Source organism: Carassius gibelio, chromosome B2, assembly GCF_023724105.1.
Source record: "Carassius gibelio isolate Cgi1373 ecotype wild population from Czech Republic chromosome B2, carGib1.2-hapl.c, whole genome shotgun sequence".
In the NCBI taxonomy this organism is placed as follows: Eukaryota; Metazoa; Chordata; class Actinopteri; order Cypriniformes; family Cyprinidae; genus Carassius; species Carassius gibelio.
Genome location: NC_068397.1, coordinates 4874943 through 4889560, shown reverse-complemented (window position 1 = coordinate 4889560; position 14618 = coordinate 4874943). Strand labels below are relative to the sequence as shown.

Here is a 14618-nt window from a genome sequence, read left to right as displayed (position 1 = left end):
TCCCAAAGATAAGCTGGTCAAATATAATACAGTGTTATTTTTACCATGCAGTCATGCAAAGAAAACAATCTGTATTAAAAATATTTATATTTTCTGCAAATTCAAGAGTAAAACAGATGTCCATTCGGCTTTAATGAGTTCTTTGAAGAGAGAGGACAATATCTATTGTTACCATATGAAAGTGAAAGCAGCGGATGTAAATCTGTTGGCCTCATGCTCTGGGAATAAAACGCATGCATTATTACAGAGAAATTCTGAAAATAAATATGAAACACTACAATACAATCATTTCAATGACCAAACAGGGGCGTTTATAGCTTTAAAAATGTATAATAATAATAATTTAATTAGAACAACTAGTTTTATATCACCAAGTTCTCTCATTATATTCAGTATGTAGTGTGCTTGAGTAGGTCTGTATGTATTGCATCTGGCAAATTAAACAGTAGCTGTTACATGAAAGGACATAATAAAGACACAAACATGTCATTCATTCCTACACAATTACACATCAGATGCATGACAAGACGTGAATGTGGTGGTTGTCAGAAGTAACACCAGAAGCTTTGAATGAGCCCACAGCAGATGAAAACAAACACATGTCAGTTGTAATTAAAGATGTCGGTTGTAATTACAGATGCTTAAGTATAAAATTAACCCTGTACTAACACGTGAAAGAGCTCAAATGATGATTTATCCCCACTGATGTATTTGGAAACACTGTTGAATATATATAATTTACATATATTAAAGAAACATATAATTAGGGAGATAGATTTCAGAAATAAAACAGTTGCTGTTTCACTTCTATAGCATTTTTTTAAAATACTATGGAAGTCAGTGGGGATCAGCAACTGTTTGGTAAACAACATTCATCAAAATATCTTATTTTCCATTCAGCAGAAGAAAGAAACTGGAACAAATTAAGGGTGAATAAATGATGACAGAATTTTTTTTTTTTTTTTTGGGAGGGGGGTGGGGTGGGGGGGTGAACATTCACTGTGTTCTGAAACCAATGCAACAATAACAATAAATGCTTATAATTGATGAAAATGGTGATGATTGAATTCCCCTTTGAATTTTGATGCCTATATTTGTGTCCATCATACACCATGAGAAATCTCTATTCACTACATTTACCTGTCTAATGTGGAGCAGATTATAAAACTCTTTATAAATTGACCCTTAAAGCTGCCATGAAAAGTATTATATCTGGGTGCTCTATGGGTTAACTGAGGCTTGGAGAAACCTGTTGCCAATTAAGCGTCTGGAATGCCACATATAGACATTTCCTCAGACCTTCCACCACAGGTTTCAGAGCACATGTTCCCTTCCAGACAGACAATATATCCGCTTTAGGAGTTAAAAATGCTTTCACGGTTTGGAAACAGTTGTTGGAACTGACCATGTGGACAATGTGTTTGGCACCGCTCTGATTCATTCTCTGGATGACAGGAGACCCAAGCTTAAGTGTCTTTAGGATTTTTCTATTCCGCACAAGCTGCAATGGAAACTCAGAGGTTTTTGTTTCTCATCTGTCTAATGATGAGTGGAGGAGACACCGAAAGAACACCTGAAATCTGCACAGGAGCACACTGCCAAAGGTCTCCATCCAGATCACCTGATTACCAGAGCAGATATTCAATTTATGCTCCAAGACGCCCATCGGTTCCCTTCACGGTAATACATCCACAGCACAGTAGGGCTGGCGGTCCGAAAGTAAACCCAAGGACCATCACGGCTGAGGTGTTCAACCCACAGGGATGCATGGGAGGAGGTTGTCGTGGCTCGCCAAGACTGACAAATAATGATACGAAAGAGTGCAAGGGAATCGAATGTACACTACCTGTAAGGATGCGACAAGATCCCAAACAGCATTCCACAGGGACAGATGTTGGGAGAAGCAGAGTTACTTTTGTCCATATGCAGGACAGAGCCGAGCAAGTATTAGGAGAATTTCCGGAGTTGGGAACCCGAGGAGGACCATCAACTGGAATTCAGTTAACATGCGACATCAAACCAGGTAAACAGTGATTGTGTGCTTGGTATTACGAGACCAGTCCTGTGTTTCGTTAAAAGAGGTAGTACTTGTTAAAATCACAAACCATGTGGTCATGACCATGTGATATTGATTAGATGTTGGATTGCTGGCTGCTACCTCATCCAGTTTGTAGAAGTGTCAATTCCATGACAATATTAAAGCATGCATGTTATTAGTAATTTATTGTGATGCAAATCTAAAGTATAATTTCAACCAAAAGGTCATGCTTTTCTTTAAATTTTGACCAGGCACAAATGAGGTCCCTTCTGAAGATGCATTAGTGTTGCATTTGCACTTGGCAACAGGTCAGGATAAACTGGTGGCCCAATTGCAAGGGCAGCAAGCTGAAGTTAAGCAACTTCAGAACACGCTGAGAGAACAGCAACACACTCTACTAGCCCACCAAAGAGAAATACTGGACCAGCAACGGATTATGTTTGAAAAGATGGAAGAAGTCAAGACCCAGTATAACCTTCTTCTTGACGGGGTCAGACAGTTATCTGTGCAAGGCCCACAGGGCGTCATTGAGAGCCATTTGGATGGTCTCCAGTCCCAGGTTAGGACCTTTTCTCAGGAGGCCTTTGCAATGCATAAGATGAACATGGATGCTAGTGTTAAAGACGCTGAGAGACCTCTTCCTGGCTGTGGATCCTGCCGAGCAGATGAGTACTGTGACTTCAGTGCAGACCGGCCACGTTGTGAGAAATGCACCGTTTGCCCTCCGGGATTCTTTCTGGTGGCTCAATGTTCCATTCACGCTGACAGGATTTGCCAGGTACATCTTCTGCTCTATTGCTGTAGCAATACACTGTCACTGAGGTTTATGTGAGTTCAAATACTGCAAATGAATACACTTGCTGTCAAAGCTTATTAGGTAAACATCTTATAAAATACAAGATAACAAATAAAATTGTCCAACAGGACAGAGACGAATGCCTGGAGATCCCAAACTTATGTAAAGAGCGCAACCAGTGCCTGAATACACCAGGTAAGTTGGCTACTAGACTTCCAAACTTGTTTAAAGTGGACATCAGAAATTTACTTTTACATGGTGTTTGCATATAAATGTGTCTTTTTTATAATCCCCAAAAAACCTAAACCGTTTCAGTGATCATTCTGAGAAGCATGACATCATACTGCTCAAGCCCCGCCCACAACTGCTGATGGGCTGTCCAATATTAGCATATTACCAGAGATTGTCTTACTACAGGGAGATGTACAGGTGTTGTTTTTACATTACCATTGAGGAATCTTAACCATTTCATGAAGACCCTAAATAATCATACCAACTTGGAAAATGGGCATCTGATGACCCCTTTAAGATTTACTTTCTAAGAGATTTACTTTCTAAAAGATTTACTTTCTAAGCATAGTGCATTGTTTCAGGGGGATTTCGCTGCTCCGGCATGTCGGAGAGGGAAGCAGCCGCTGGGAAGTGTGGGCACTCTTATTTTTACAGTTCTGAGATGGAGGAGTGTCAAGCCTGTACAGAATGTGATTCTCAGCCAATGACATCCCCATGTTCAGCCTTGAATGATGCCGTGTGTGCCAACCCCTCTGAAAGCAAACTCTCGCTGTCTTGGTCTGGTAACGTTGACCTAGCCAAGGGTAGTGCGTTTCCTGAAAAGCAACTTCACATACGTGGTAACAGCGATGGAAGTCTTCTTTCCTGCACTGATGGTTGGATAGTGCTGCACCAGCATGGGCTTGTTTGGGTTGACCATAACCTTGCTTTAAAACACGGCTGCCGCAGCTTCATTCAAGCGTGTTTACGACTGAACGCCAGTGAAGATGAAGGCCGGGATCTGAGTGGGATGCGTTTGGAGCAGCAGGAGGGAAAATCTCTCCAGAGCGCCAGTGTGAGTGGAGCAACTTCTGTGGAGCCAGGTCACGTACTCTACCTTACTCTCAAGAGCGCCACCAACCAGTGTAGCCAAGACAAGGACGATGTGCACCTTCAGAGCAGCCTAATCTCACCTCTCAGCTTGCTCTGGTTGTCCCATGACACCGGTGCGGTTGCAATGACTGCTCAGGCCGTTGCTTCGGCGCATTACCACACCAACTACCGTCCTGCCTTCCGTACATCATCCATCTCCGACCCCTACATGGTCGGCTTGACTCATGATAACCGAGGGGTGCGCTTCAGAGAAAGTGGCACTGTGAAGTTTGTCCTCCAGCAAGCATTGTACTCCATGGGTCAAGCCTGTATCTCCGAGGGCTTCTACTTGCTTGCATACGTGAACCACAACGGAAGCAGTGCTGAGCTGACCCGTGCATTTAAACCTGGTGTTCACTACAGAGACACATCTATTTCTCTCTCAGCAGCCACCACTGTGGACTCTGGGGATATGCTCACCTTTGAGATCCTTGCTCCCGCACAGTGCAATGTGCGCTACTTCGGAGACGACTCTGGGATTAGCATGCTCAGTCTGGTGTGGATCCCTTCAGCTATGTCCACTGCCTTGTCTGCCTCTGTGTCCAGGAAAGGTCTCCCCTCTGGTGCAGTGCGAAATAAACCCTTGCTCTTCCATCAGACAAGTCCAGCGGTTCCACAAGTTGCACTAGCTGGAACCAAAGATCACAGAGACTTCATCTTTCGGGAAGCGGGGACGGCGAGTGTGGCTTTAGATCTGCGGCTTATCCACTCATGCAGTCTAATCAAACTCACCTTGCTCCAACAGAGCGGGTCTCAGGGGGTTCAGCCAGCTCCTGTAGCGCAACAGATTGGTGGACACATGCCAGAGGGAAGCGTTTGGGCAAGTGTGGGGCTGAGGGTATCGTTCCAGGTGCGTAATGGCACTGTGATTTTCGCTACAGTGGACTGCGTCAGAGGGCGAATCAACCAAATTGCCTATGATGCTGGAAGTAGTATGTCTATCCTCTGGACAGTTGCATAATCATGGCATGAATCTGCTAGCATGAAGTCAACCTTGTTGAAAAAAAAATAAAAATAAATAACAGCATATGCTGGTAAATGCATGGAAGCTGGTCCTGAACTGGTTATAAGCTGATTATGAGCAGGAGCTAGTTGCTCAGTACCAGCTCAAACCGGCTGCATGCATCAAAACATACCTAACCAGCATATGCTGTTTCTTTCGACTGGAAAGCTACTTTTAGATTATGGTTTTTATTTAGATGCAATTGATTTGGTTTCTTTTGAAAAAGATTTTTGCTGTCCAAGCAATTAGTTGAATTGTTTCGGAGTAAATTTCTGATTTAAGTAGCATTGTGTCATCAAGTATGTTATTTGATTTTATTTTGCTGCATATTTTTTTATTATGAAATAAACATTTATTCTTTTTTGCTTACAAATCTTTGCGATGTAGGTTTTTGTATGGTCTAATATTGTTAAAATAATTGCATCTACCAGCTCTTGTTATCCTTTCATTATATTTGCACTTCATTAAACTTCATTATCTAAATGAAAATCGTGAATTATTTTCCTTGTTGTTTTCCTCACAAGTGATCGTATGTCATACAGCATGTTTTGTATCTTGCCTGTATCTTTGAATAAAACATTCAGTGTTAGCCATATGTTGTTGTTTTTAATTCAGTTTCCAATAGAAGTTTATAATTAGTCACAAAACGTTGATTTACTGTTATAAGCATTTATTAAATCTTTGCAGGATTTAGTTAGTCAAATGTCCATCCAGATCCCTGCACAACAAAAGCAGAAAAAGGTTGTAAACATTTCCCAGGAATTAAATGCAGGTGTTTGCGGCACAAACAACCAGATGGCTTTGATTGTGCTCTTTAACATGCAGGGTTTATATAAAACTGAATAAAAGTAGCCCTCTGGCCTCCTTTATGTATGTGTTGTTATTCTTAAAACAGAAATTATGATATTTAATGTATTACAGGTAACAGTAACACCAAATCGAATGCATCCTTAATGTTTCTATAAAAAGACCACAGCTGAAACCATATCCTGAAGCTAAACTAAAACTGAAAATAGGTTTAGAAACTTAAGAAGCATGTACAAAGACTTGCGGTTTTCCCAGACATTTGGTTAATATTAAAAGCTTTACTGGGAGCAGGAGATGACGTTTATTTAAAGTTATTCCATAAGTGTGATAGACTGAACCCTTCAAAGGGCCAACGTGAAACACTGAATTATGGCTACTATTATAACGGTCTGGACAGACGGCCTTCACCATAAAGCCCTCTCTAAACCTTCACAAATATAAATTAATCAGTGTTTAAGAAAAAAAAATAGATGCTTAATATCTGATTTAACAATTTGATTGTTCAGATCCCATTGATTTAAAAAAACAGACATGCAAATTTAAATTGAATAGCTATGATAATCTTTTTAATTCCTAACAAATTTTGAATAATGTGTAAAATGTTACAAAAATGCGCTCTGTCAGGACAGCTGACGTGAACCTTGTGGCCTTCTGTGAGTGCAAGGGTTAAATGTCTGGTGAAGTGATGGTACAGGTGTTCAGTGTTAACACTGCTGCTGTGTTGAAGCCTGTGTTCACTTGAAGTAAAACATCTGGAAATGTTTAGGTTTCGTTGGGGGAGCTTAAAGTGTTGGATTCCTTCGGTTTACACTATGGGTTTGGTGAACTGTCCTCAGTCTGTAAGTGAGAATAGATTGATAAATGATTCAAATATCATTTGATTTCGATGTACCTAGAGTCTTTTAAAGAAATGCTTCATCTAAAAATGATTTTTACAAAATAAAATATTTGGAATATGTTTCAGTGTTTTGTTTTTTTGGAAGTCAGTTGTGATATATGTTATTTGGAGGTCATAACCTCTTCTTTCAGAGAAAAGACAGAAAGTGTGCATGAATGTTTTCCCAGAGATCTTCCAGACTAACTCTCAGCCATCCTAAAATAAAAAGAGGTACATTTAACTTAGTAATACTTTCATTTTAATTAACGATCATTCGTTAATTTTGAACAAGCGTTCAAATATATTGTGAAAAATTAGCCTTTAATTAATGTTCTTTCAATTTGTAGTCTTTAAGATCTGCATTATTTGTGTATGTTCTGGCCACAATGCAAAAACAAAAACAAATGATTTATTATTTTATAAGTCTATAAAAGAAGAATCCACAACAGGGGTGTGTTTTATCTCATTGAACATGCTTTATTAATAATGCGCACTCAATATTCTTTTGACAGCTAGTGGGATATTGTTCTCTAACCTGATATTATTAATCAATTTCATCGCAGTCCTTTTCACATTATCTCTACAAACAGACATATATTTTGAAGCATTGCAATAATAAGTTCAAAGCGCTGCTTTACAATATTAAAGGTCACAACCGTATAACAACCGCTGTTCAAAAAAATAAATGCCCAGCGTTACCAAAGACTGACGTGCTAATCACCTTAGCTCTTCAGCAAGAAACTTTGAATATTAGCATCAGCCATACATCGACATATTTGGTTTATAGATGTGAAAACATACAAAGATCCCGTGTGAACAGACACAGGAGAGTATTAGATAAAGGATCACCCTTTCTGCTCCATGATTTAAATGATGAAGTACTGAGCGGTTACTCATGACTTTGTCAAGGCACGTGTGTTGTGAGATAATGCAGAGGTCAAATTTACTGCAATAAAAACTCTAGAACTGTCAAATGGAGCACCATTTTAGGTTTGGGAATGTGTTATGGCAACGTTTTGAGATGATTCAACCCTTAATTGTTAGAAAGTACTGTCCTAACTGCACTCATGACAAATTGAGCTAACACGTGTTCACTTGTACAGTAAGAGGTGATCCTATGTGTTATTAAATGGCAGTGTTGTAAGAACTTTCTTTCTTCAGTAGGGTTAGTTATTGTCTCCACCTGACGGTGACTCAGTGAAGTATTTCTATGAGGAGACGCTTGAAGTCTCCGCCGCACTCTGAGCTCAGGGCATCCTTCAGGGTCACGTCATATTTGTCCAAGTACATGTCCTTGATGGTCTCCAGATCCACCTGGAAGTGAACATGACAGTGAAAAAGACTATATTATTTTTGCTTCTAGTATTTTCATGCTATCAAGGCGATAATAATCTCTACCTCAGAGCGTCCCACAATAATACGTATGAGCGTGTCCTCGTCTGTCCCGGCTCCTTTCATGGCAGCGTTCAGACGACGGGCGAAATACAGCTGCGGGTTTTTAGCACATCGCACTGTTCGGATAAAAAACAAATCACTTTATGATCTGCGTGGCTATCGGATATCAAACACACAAAGTCCTGCTGTATTCTTTTAGGAGCATACGGTCACTGCAATATGACTCTGATTCAAAAGAGCGAATTTCCTAAAGGCTTTTGGGTTGCACTTTATTTTACAGTACGTGTACTAACATGTACTTATAGTGTACTTACAGTGTATTTTTCTAAGAAAGTTCTGGTAACACAAGGTAACTACATGGGGTAAGGTTAGGTTTAGGGGTAGGTTCAGGGTTAGTACCTAGTTATTACATAGTTATTGTAATTACTATAATAAGTACATAGTATGTACATGAGGAACAGGACTGTAAAATAAAGTGCTACCGGCTTTTGAATAGTTACAGTTACCCAGAGTAATGTAACAGTCCTTTAATGTTCCTGCAGCCTCACTGTCAATCGCATCCAGGATATCTGTTCCAGAGAGCTATGGGAAAACACAAAAGAGAAAGCAGAAACTCAGACAGAATGGCTCCTGTAAAGCAGCGGTGGGTATAGCTGGCGTTTGACCGTACAGTTTCATATATCTTGAAGGTGGCCTGAAGCTGTAGGTAGTTCCTGTGAGTGAGGATGTAGGTGAAAGTGGACTCGTCTGTGCCAAAGCGGCCTTCACCTGCCTGTGGAAAAACAACAAGAAGTAGGCCAGTCATTCAATCAGTCAACATAATACCGGGGTGGACGGGTTTGTTTGACAAAGATGGTCGAAAAAGCCAATTAAATACATCCCAAAAACTATTCAAATGACTTAAAAAGAAGCACAAAACATACCAAAACACAAAACATGCCACAGATTTTATTATGTCTTTCCTTTTATTTGTATTTAGCAGCTTTTTAGGGAGTTGATTTTATAATATGAAATATAAAATTAAATTTAAAATGTTTATTTATGCATTTAGCTGACGCTTTTATCCACAGCGACTTACAGTGCATTCAGGCTAACATTTTTTACCTAACGTGTTCCCTGGTAATATAATATAATATAATATAATATAATATAATATAATATAATAATTGCGGTCAAATGATTAATAATAATAATAATAATAATAATTATTATTATTATAATTATAATTAATATAGTTAATAATATAATCACGATTAATCGCATCCAAAATAAATGTTTTTGTTTACATAATATATGTGTGTGTACTGTGTTTATTTATTATGTATATACAAATACACACATACAGTATATATTTAGAAAATATTTGCATGTAAACACATTTATATATTTATATTCTTATATTTTATAAAAATGTTTTTAATATATAAACATCACATTTTTCTTTAATATATACACACGCGCGCGTGTTTGTATTTATATATACATATGGTCCAGAGTATACAAATGTGTACTATATTATATACTATATTTTGTAAACAAAAACTTATTTTGGATGCGATAAATCGTGATTCATCGTTTGACAGCACTAAATATAATAATAAATATAATATAATAATCACTCATCAGCATTTGGTTGTTAAAAATTCTTAGACTCAAATTTTGTCGATGTGAACCTAAATTTGCAGAACAGCAAATGAAAATCATGTACTTGGCAATTCAATAATGATATAAACTCATAAACTTCTTATATGCAGAGTAAAGCTCACCTCAAACAATGATGTTGCATCTTGCTCTGCCAGCGCTTCATCCACTTCATAAGACTCATCCCTGTTGGCCTGCAGACGAAGGTCAGTTCTTTATAGCAAATAACAACCCTGGGAGCTTCACTGGATCCATTTTTCCTGGTTCATTTTGTGCTATAACAGCAGAGACTGTAGCACACTAACATTCTTTAAGAAAAAGAATCCTGCACCATATTACATATAAAGTAATCGTGACAATTTATCTTTAATAATTCATACTTTCCCCCCTCACAATTCTGAGAAAAGAAGTCAGGATTGTGAGATAAAAATTCAGAAAAGACAGAATTCTGAGTTAAATGTCCTTTTTTCTTAGAATTGCAATTCTAAAAAGTTGCAATTACCTTTTATTATTTTTTTAACCTGTGCCATAAACAAGCTTCCATAACTTAGTGCAAAACAGCCAAAGCAACCGGATTAGACACAAGCTCCTTGGTGTTTTAATATTTTACCTGTAGAAGAGAAACCAGAAGATTCCTCACTTCTCCACTAGTGTCATCTTCAATATCAGTCTCCAGATCCCGCTCATGAACTGATGACCACAAGATCACTTACATGACTATAATCCTGCATTATTTGTATTACCAATAATATAACACTCACAATAATAAGGTATCAATAAATCGTGCAATTATATCTGACCAAACTTACTTTGCATATACGTCTCTTTGCAATTCATAATATCCTGTTAATGGAAGATGTACAAAAGTGAGGTTTATAAGGAGGGATGTATAGTCAGTGACTATCCCCTCTAATCTAACGAGGAGTCACCTGATTGGTGCTGGTGCAGAGGATCTCCACCAGCACGTCCTCGTCTGTCCCAGCACCCTTCATGGCTCTCCTCAGCTCTTTAGCCATGAAGATGTGAGGAGGGTCCAGCATGGCTACAATTGCTTTCTCAAAGTTTCCAGTGAGTTCATTCTTCAAGACTTCCTCCAACTCCTTGACAATGTGACCACAGACCGAGAGGACAAAAATAAAATGGCTCAAATAGATGTACAGTATGTTGATTCACTGTATATATTAGTAACCTATCAATGAATTAATTAAAAAAAATAAACTCGCAAAAAATCATTGTAGCTTTCAAGGATTTTGTGTAAATGTGTTATGCAACTAATATTTAGCATTTTAGTTGATTTAGAGACATTACATAAAAAAAACATCAACAACACATTAATGGTTCAATACAATTCTTTCCAGCTTTCCATGAGCTTTACACAATTATTAAATGTGGAGAAAGCATAATGGTAGAAACTTTACACCAGTCTACACGCAGTCTAAATCAATATAAATGTGCTGGAGAGGAAAACTAGAAACCATTTGGTCTATGGCTCATGTCCTATACGAGAGCGTTTGTTCTGATAAGCAACTTTATATTTGGGAAAACTATATTTTTCATTGATTATGATTCATAATTGGATTTGTCAGTTAGCTGACATTTCAGAGATGTGACTCACGTCGTCATATTTCTCAAAGTAGGCTTGTTTAATCTCCACCCGCTGGGCTGCAGAGCGGTTTGCTAGGATGGAAATGATGGTCTCCTCGTCTGTTCCTGTGAACAACAGAAGATGAGCTCATACTTCGTAATATCAGTCATTCCTCCAGCAGACTACCGCCTCACAACTCACCGCTTCAGATTCAACAGGAAAGGAAAGCCTCAGGCCATCTAAAATGTACTGTGATATTTAGAGATGAGGAGAAATGTAGCATTACACCACTTATTCATCAACATATCCTCTGCAGTGAATGGGTGCCGTCAGTCCAAACAGATGATGACAACATAACAATACAAGAAATCCACACCACTCAAGGCGTTTTAATTTCAAACTGTGACTTCTGACCAAAATATGCTTCTAAAATCTATGTAACGCCTCCTCCAGTCTCTGACATCAGAATCCACCAACATATTTGTTTAGGGATTTCTGGACTGTTTTGGAGCTTGATCTGTGCATAAGATGACTTTTTAACTGGAGAAATCAATTTTTTTTGGATAGAGGACTCATATTTTAGCTAGAAACGAGTTAAAAACATCTTTGTTTATTACAAAAACAGGTTTTTGCTTCACATGACCATCAGCTTTCTGGACTCTCATTCTGACGGCACCCATTCACTGCAGAGGATCTATTTCTGAGCAAGTGATGTAATGCTACATTTCTCCAAATGTGTTCCAATAAAGAAACAAAGAATGGCCTGAGGGTGAGGAAATGTTCAGTGAATTTCCATTTTTGTGTAATATTTTCCTTTAAAGCCTGCATGAAATAAAAATTGACCTGATTTACTTTGTAAGTGCAGATTACTCGTCTTGTGGTGAACAATTCACCCGTGCAAGATACTCTACAGCAGGAAAAAGTCATCTTTGCAGTCTTTAATCAAGATCAGAAAATTAGCATCCTCTTGGAATGACTTTCCTTCTCTGATGATTTCAGTTTGACTGTTTGGGAAGATGTCCACCAGCCTGCTTCAAGTTAGAAACTGTGAGGAGGTGTATTAAAAATAAGCCCCGCCTCTATTTGTTCTCATTCAGTATTCCATTCCATTAAACATGCATCAGAATACTGAAGTGAAGCTGGTCATAAAATCAGTTTTTTTGCAAACTTCAAAAGTGCTATATAATATATCTGTGAACCTGGAGTAAAAAAAAAACAAGTCTTAAGTTGAACCGATATATTTGTAACAATAGGCAAAAATTAGGGCAGCACGATAAATCGCATGCAATATTTAATGCGCATCTTGTCAGTAAAGTCGGTTCTGTAATCAGCGGTAAATCTCTACACGTGCGTGATTTCACATGGAGAAGCATTAAATAAACAGAGCCGTTGTTCACTGACAAGCTGCGCCAAACCACGATCATATTTTGCGCATGTTTTACACAGCTTGTTAGTGAACAATGGCTCTGTGTAGTTAATGCTTCTCCATGTGAAATCATGCACGTGTAGAGATTTACCGCATTAAATATCGCATGCAATTTATCGTGCAGCCCTACCAAAATTAAATTGTATGGATCAAAATTAGCAGTTTTTTTAATGCCAAAAATCATTAGGATATAAAGATCATGTTCCATGAAGATATTTTGAAAATTTCTTACATTTTAAATATATCAAAACTTAATATTTCATTATGCATTGGTAAAAACTTCATTTGGACAACTTTAAAGGCAATTTCTCAATATTTAGATATTTTGGCACCCTCGGATTCAAGATTTTAAAATTATTGTATCTCGGCCAAAGATTGTCATATCCTCCTAAGTCCTAACAAACCATACATCAACAGAAAGCATATTTATTCAGCTTTCAGGTGATGAATACATTTCAATTTTAAAAAATGTACCCTTATGACTGGTTTTGTGGTCCAAGGTCACATTATCAAATTGCAAAAGAAACACACACACAAAAAACAAAGCATACATTTTTTAAGTCAGTGTTTTTTCCAACAAGTGATTATTTTTATTCAACCTACCCATTCCTTTGCAGGCCTTACGGATGGCCTTGATGTCTGCCACCACATCAAAGTCTTCATAAGGAGTTACGGTGGGCTGAAATGAAGGTGGTGTAAGAAAAATAATGTGTTATGCAATTAAACTACTGCGCTTTTACAGTACATTTACACAAAGAGATTCTGAAATAGGTCAAGCAGTTTATTCCTTGTTATAGTGTCAAAAGATGTGATGGGTGAGTCCATCAGCATGTTTCTGAAGGCTTTGTGCATGAGATCACTGCAGCAGAGTCTGTGGAGGAGGAGGGGTCTGTATCTAACGCACACAGAGCTGAGTCATGGACGGAGAGAGAAGATAATCATATTATTATCTACAGAAACCTTGTTCCTCTTCCTCTAAGAGAGTATTATACTGCTCAAATCACAGTAGAATACAAGAAATAATAGCAAATACAAAATGTGTATATATAAAAAAATTATTTGATGGTATAAAAATATTTAGTTTCGAGTTTTAATAATAAACGTGTACGAAAAACGTCGAGATAAAACATCAATATGTAACGCTAGAAGATCGTTTGCGTTTGAGTATTTTTTATTTAGTCTGCATATCACGGTGGACGAGCGCTGCGATTTCAGAAAACATGCAAATAGAAAAAGCACCAGCAAATAAAAAAAAAACATCTTAATCAGTTTGACAGCAGGTGCTGCAAATGCTCGCAACACATAGCCTTGCTTTTTTTTGTTGTTGTTGTGTTGTGAGCATTTGCAGCGCGTGTGTTGTCAAACTGATTAAGATGTTTGTTTGATTTGCAGGTGTTTTTTGTATTTGCAGCGCGTTGAGCTCTCTCGGACACCATAGTATATATTTGCTGCATCCGTAAAACAAACTATAACAGCCAACATAAATAAACTGAAGAAAAGTGAGAAAAAGAACCAAATTGCAACTTCTTTTACTCACTTGAACGTTTCCCATCTTATGATGTTGATGTGTTTCCAGGAATGTGCGCTCGCTCTCTCATGACGCATCTTTTGACTCCGCATCCCTGACGTCACTGCTGGTGATGTCACATACGTTTTACATATAAATGTACGTATATATTTTAAATAAATAATGTCCATGTTCTCAACAGAAAAGTAAAGCGTTATTGGTTTATATAAGCCAATAAAATGTGTTATTACTGCTTGTTGGCTAAAACCAAACCAAACCAATTAGAAGAAATATATTTCTTCATTCATCAGGAATGAAACTAATTTGCGTAGGCTGATACAACATTTAGTGAGTAGAATCATTGGATTTAAGACAAGAAACTCTTTGTTAATTGTGTCCC

The 14618-nt window shown here is 38.0% G+C and overlaps 2 protein-coding genes across 2 annotated transcripts; one reads left to right on the top strand and one right to left on the bottom strand.

Moving 5' to 3' along the window:
• Positions 1–2290: 2290 nt before the first annotated feature.
• On the top strand, positions 2291–4938 carry LOC127951413 (uncharacterized). The gene is made up of 3 exons (XM_052549297.1): positions 2291–2816; positions 2963–3029; positions 3428–4938. The coding sequence occupies exons 1-3, from the start codon at positions 2475–2477 to the stop codon at positions 4936–4938; spliced, it is 1920 nt and encodes a 639-aa protein (XP_052405257.1). The 5' UTR covers positions 2291–2474.
• Positions 4939–7116: 2178 nt separating this feature from the next.
• Positions 7117–14350, bottom strand: LOC127950419 (annexin A13). Its single transcript, XM_052547459.1, has 11 exons — positions 14249–14350; positions 13315–13390; positions 11316–11410; positions 10630–10800; positions 10510–10543; positions 10311–10390; positions 9826–9894; positions 8730–8831; positions 8566–8641; positions 8063–8175; positions 7117–7978 (listed from the first exon to the last, which is right to left on the bottom strand). Exons 1-11 carry the CDS (start codon positions 14261–14263, stop codon positions 7859–7861), a joined length of 951 nt encoding a protein of 316 aa, XP_052403419.1. The 5' UTR covers positions 14264–14350; the 3' UTR covers positions 7117–7858.
• Positions 14351–14618: the final 268 nt, after the last annotated feature.